The following is a 5,943-nucleotide window of genomic DNA, read 5'->3' as shown; positions in this document are numbered from 1 at the left end:
TGGAGGATACATTTATGTTTTTTACTGTGAAAGGAATAAGCTAATATTTGTGTGCATTTTTGCCGTGTTTATCACATGTCTTAAAATGCAAAGGGAATATTCATACATTTGTGAAAATGTATGTATATATTTTTATTGATATATGTTAATATATATCGTTTTGTAATTTTGTCTAATATGTGTGTGTTTTCTTTTTTTTTAGTAAAACTTAAGCTTTTGCAAAACAGAATAATATTGAGCAAATATTGTATATAACTCGCTTGAGTTATGAAGTAATTGTTTCATAAATCTTATTTAATCTTATTTTTTTATTCCTTATTTTTTATCTCTTTTTTTTTTTTTTTTTTTTTTTTGGATTTAAGAATAACAGTGGGATTGTTGTTAGCCATTTGTTTTTAATAACTATTAGAGCATTTCCATTTTTTAGCAAATATATTTTTAAAATTTTAAGATCCAAATTACTGCACTTACAAGTATTGAAAGAAATAAAAAGTATATGATCATATCTTGAAAAAAAGAAATTAAGTTGAATGGCGTGTGGGGAGTTTATAGTAAATTAAATTAGCAGTGACTAATGCTGTTATTACTCTTACAAAGATTATATATCTCTATGTAACACGATATATATGGGGTATGCAAATATATATATTTATATGCATATCATACGTATATATACGAATATATTCGCATTTTCGCATGGATGCGTATAAAAGCTTCTCACTTTTTAATTACCAAATTACGTGAAAAATGTGCAGGTAAAAATATCAGGGGAAAAAATAAAAGGATATAATTTATAATAAAAAAAGTTAAAAATTGGAGAAAATAATCTTTTTTTCTAAAGTAAAATGGAACAAACTTTTTGGCTTAAGTGTTCAAATAGATGAATCAATAAATAATAAAAAAAAAGAAAAGAAATAAATAATATTCCACGTGAGTATGGTAGTAAAATGCAGTGAATAAAACGCTGCGTGGTTAATTCTTTATAGTTCATAATAGTAAAAATTGTCTTGAAAAAATATAAATTCCCTACTAAGTAATGAAGCAATTCTATTTTTAATTTGTTCACTTGAAGTGATATTCATCTTCTGTTTAATATATGAACATATATCTTTTTCTGATGATTTTCCATCTGATTTTAAAAATTTGACAATACCAGCATCAATATGTAAACTTCTGTCTTCGAGTTCAATATCCTCCTGCGTCAAGGCTGGAATGACTTCATTATCTTTATAAGTTACATCCGAGTAATTTACTATTACATATTTATTGTCCGATTTAAATGCAACATTTAATTTAAAATTTTGATTTATTTCATCATAATTTAAAATTTTTGTTTTATCAACACTATATAAAGATTTTAAGTAACGTATTATATTATCATTTGAAATACCTGTCTGTGTGTTTATTTCACTTATATTATATTCGTTCTTTTCGTTAAATAATAGTAGTACAATGGCTTGCAGCAGGGTAACAGTAAAAAAAAATTTTTTCTTTTTCTTTTCCTGGGAATTGGGAATACTGCCATTATTATCATCTGCATCATTTCCACCATAATCATTACTATTACAATTCTTAATAGTATTATTGCAACTGCTTATGCCACCAATTCCGCTGCTACCGTTTGGTCCCTCTGTCGACCCATTCCCCGCGAAAACTGCATCGTAGTTGTTAGAAGCATTTGCAAAGTGGTTAGTCCAGCTAGTGTATTTTTTGCTCACTCTTGCTAAATTTACTTTTAACGTACATAAGCCAAATAATGGTAAAAAGCGAATGTTTTTTGCCTTATTGTAATTTTTATAATATTGATAAAAATAATCATTACACAATTTAATCATTTGCGGGTAAATAATAGTGTCTTCTATATTACTATAATCCCAGATTTCATTAAAAATAACATTAACAAAATATTTTCTCCTTCTCAACAATTTTGAACTATTTCGTGGTAATTCATTATAAAAATTTTGCAAAATTCTAGATGTAAATTTCATATCCTTCAGAATAGTTTCTATCTTTTTAGTAAACTGTGCACCACATTCTTTTTTAAGAGTTTTAAAAACTTTAATATCCAAAATGATGTTAAAAGAATCGTCATTTATTAACCTCTTACACATAAAAATTCGATAATACTTTTCAAATTTTTCTTTATCACTTATATATTTAAAAAGGCTAAGGACAATTGTTATTATATTCATAATGCATTTACCTATATCATGATATTTTTTAAACAACTTTTCAATTTTTTTTGTGTGTAAGTGAAGCTCCTTTTTATTGTTACTATCGCTGCTGCTACTACTGCTACCATTATAGGCATCATAGCCGTTTTCCTTTTTGCCATTCTCTTCATTGCCGTCCTTTCCACCATTATTTTCTTCGTTATTGTCATCATACCTCTTTGAGACATTCAAACCAAATATCTTATTACTGTTCAGGAATTTCTTTTTTCTTTTTCTATTTTTTAAATACTTCTTTACCGCAAATAATGTTTCGCTATCTGTAGAAACAATGTCCTCACCTTTACTAGCTATCTGTGGCTGCGTACAGTATGTTTTCCAGCTTTTTTCGTACAACAAGTATTTGTTGATGTTTTCACCATTCTTCAGCTGCTTATTTAGGATGAAATATTTTCGTAGCTTCTTCAAGCAAGCATTATGCATCATCATTAAATTATTTAAATATATACTTAGTATAACAGGTATATAACTTTCTGCATGCATTCCTTTATTTAAAAAATGTTCAAAAACTTCTTTCCATCGTTTTGTGAAAAAAGAAGAGTATCTAAACGACATGATAATAATCCTGTCAATATTTAATTTGAAATTTAACAAATGGATAAACGAATCATTTAACGCATTTATATTATTTCTTTTACTTATTAAATCATTAATTAACTCAACACCCAACGTTTCAGTTGCTTTAAAAAATAATCTACAAAATTCTTCAGTACTATTTAAATTAAGAGAAAATAAATATAAAATTCTTAACGAGTCATATTTTTCATTAATAATACAATATTTAATATTTTCCTCTTTAAATAATATATCTTTATGTTTTACTATTAATAATTCTTTTAACATTTTCAAAATTGAAATTTCCGTTTCTTCTTTTAAGAATTTACGACATCTCATTTGTTCATGACATAAATAATTTTCAATTTTATTTGGAAAATCATAAATTTGCTTAGTATCCATTATATAGCCATTTTCCATATTTTGTTCATTCTGTTTATCTATTTTTTCTTTATAATATGCATACGTCTCATTTTTATAAACCTGTTCTAATTCAACATATAGCCCTAACATATCAATAATTTTTAAGCTCATGGATAGTAGCTTATCATTAATTTTTTCCACCATCTTGATACTACCACTTTTATGTATATTCTCCTCATTTTTTTTCACTTTTATTTGACAATCTCCTGTATTATGGGATACAAAGCAAGTACTATTGACATTCCCCCTTTTTTCCTCCTTTACTTTTTCCATTTCACTGTTATATGTATCATTATTTATGTTCATATCTTTATCCAGCTTAGACCAATCGAATCGTTCCTTCCCCCCACTATGACCTCTATCACATCTATTGCTATTGTTACTTTCTTTACTACCCCTAATGTCGTAACTACTGCTAGTTAGGTCACCACTACTACAGCCAAAGCTCTTATAACCTTTACCATTATTACTTGTCCTACTGATACTTATATTACTTCGATCCCTATGTTTCATGTCAAGGCACCCGTCTACACCTTCCTCATATGAAGTATCTTCATCATGCATATTCAAACATATGTACTGATAAAACTTGGTTTCACAGTATATTTTATCACATTTTAAATAATCTGAAGCACTAGATATTAACACATTTTTTATATTTGGAAAATTATTAGTATACTCTTTCCACAGCTCATTAAATATATATGACGGAGAGTCAAAATTAGCGTACGTAATTTTATTATAAGAATTAAACGATTTTAACAAATCTTCTAAATGTATTATAACTGATAAGAAATTGTTCCATATATTTACAAAATATTTTAAAAAATCTTCTGCATTTTTAAATTCTTTATTATTTATTTTTAAATCCAGGGTTTCAAAAAAATGTATTGTTTTCTTCTTACATTGTTCTTCTATTATTGTACATATTACCCTCTCACAGTTGTAGAAAACAAAAAAATCACAATAACGTTCAATTAAAAACTTCTTTTCATTATCTACAACTAATTCATTGAATGGCAGAAAATCAAAACAACCATTAATATATTCTTCATAACTTCTTATGCACTCTGAAAAATATTCACTGTCTATGTTTACCGGTTCTGAAAGGGGTGAAGCGAACAGGTGTGAAACGGAATAATCTCGATAGTATACAAGTGTTTACTACTTAAATGTGTCCATACACAAACATGTAGATATGTGCATACACACATGTAAATACGTGCATAAACAAATGTAAATATGTCCATACAGACATGTAAATACGTGCATAAACAAATGTAAATATGTCCGCACAGACATGTAAATATGTGCATACATACACGTAAATATATATGTATATATAGCACCAAAAGGTTCGCATGAATTGTAATTGGGAGTACACCTGCTATATGGATGCAACATATTGTTTTACATGTACATTCTTTTAAACTACTACACATATTGTACATTTTTTAGTATTGCCCTCGAACTTTAGTTTACATTTGTATTTTCTTAATTTGCTTATATATATATATATATATTTGTACCTTTATTTTTTACATAAAATACCGGAAAATTTTTAAAAGAACTTGGATCCATTTACTATTTTTTTTTTTTTTGTTGAAATATCCGAAGGGGCGAAAATTTCGATTAATGAAAATTTTAATTAGTTAAAGTTATAAAATACTCACTTCAGGTTGAAACAAAAACAAAAAAAAGAAAGATAAAAAAGTATAACGATAATGGGATGAAAAAAGGATTAAAAAAAAAAAAAAAAATAGAGTAACAATATCAATAACAATAAGAATAGCAATAAGTATAGTAGTGACAACAGCAGAAACAATGACAATGTCAGTAGTAAATAGAAGAAAATTTTTTTTTTTTTTTTTTTTTTATAGCTATATACACTACTTTTAAAATTAAAAAGTAAACAAAAAATCATTCAATGTTTTTAAAATTTCGACGAAGATAATTTGCAAAATTTTCAATTTTGTCCTTCGTAAAATGACGAAGGTCATACTATATAATCATATATGTGTGTTCATCGAATACATAATTAAGTAGTACATATTTAATTACATAGTTCTCGTACAATTACGTTGTACATATTTAATTACACAGTACATATTTAATTACACAGTATATATTTAGTTACACAGTACATATTTAATTCCTCAGTACATATTTAATTCCTCAGTACATATTTAATTCCTCAGTACATATTTAATTCCTCAGTACATATAAATAACATAGTACATATATAATAACATAGTACATATTTAATTACGTAGTACATAATTAATTACGTAGTGCATATTTAATTACGTAGTACATATTCAAATAAATACATAATACCTATTGATTAATTGGGTATTACGTATATATGTAGCATATATAAATTCAGCATTTTGAAAATTTTTATACTTCCTTTTCCAATAGGAAAATAAAATTATTTTATGTTTTTCGCGTTTTATTATGTATGCTTTATAAAAGTTTAACAATATATAATTTTGAAGGTACGCGATGATATGCATTAAATATATTGGTACATATATATCCATATATAAGTATATATATATATATATACAAATATATATATATATGAGCATATGTAGGCTGATACAAGTTGAAAGAAAAAGAACATTAATGTTTTTTTTATTGCATTATTTAGAATTCAAAGAAAATTTTCTTTGTTGTTTGCACAACTGCTCGCCTGGTATTAATAATGTAGTGAAAGCGTTAAAAATGTGCG

At 26.1% G+C, this 5,943-nt stretch overlaps 1 protein-coding gene across 1 annotated transcript; it reads right to left on the bottom strand.

The window, feature by feature from the left end:
* Positions 1-980: 980 nt before the first annotated feature.
* Positions 981-4,790, bottom strand: PmUG01_11033800 (cullin-like protein, putative; the record flags this gene model as incomplete). Its single annotated transcript, XM_029005992.1, has 2 exons — positions 981-4,312; positions 4,739-4,790. The coding sequence occupies 2 exons, from the start codon at positions 4,788-4,790 to the stop codon at positions 981-983; spliced, it is 3,384 nt and encodes a 1,127-aa protein (XP_028862526.1).
* Positions 4,791-5,943: the final 1,153 nt, after the last annotated feature.

Source organism: Plasmodium malariae, assembly GCF_900090045.1.
Source record: "Plasmodium malariae genome assembly, chromosome: 11".
Lineage (NCBI taxonomy): Eukaryota > Apicomplexa > Aconoidasida > Haemosporida > Plasmodiidae > Plasmodium > Plasmodium malariae.
The sequence above is the reverse complement of the archived record's forward strand: the minus strand, read 5'-3'. Positions and strand labels throughout refer to the sequence as shown.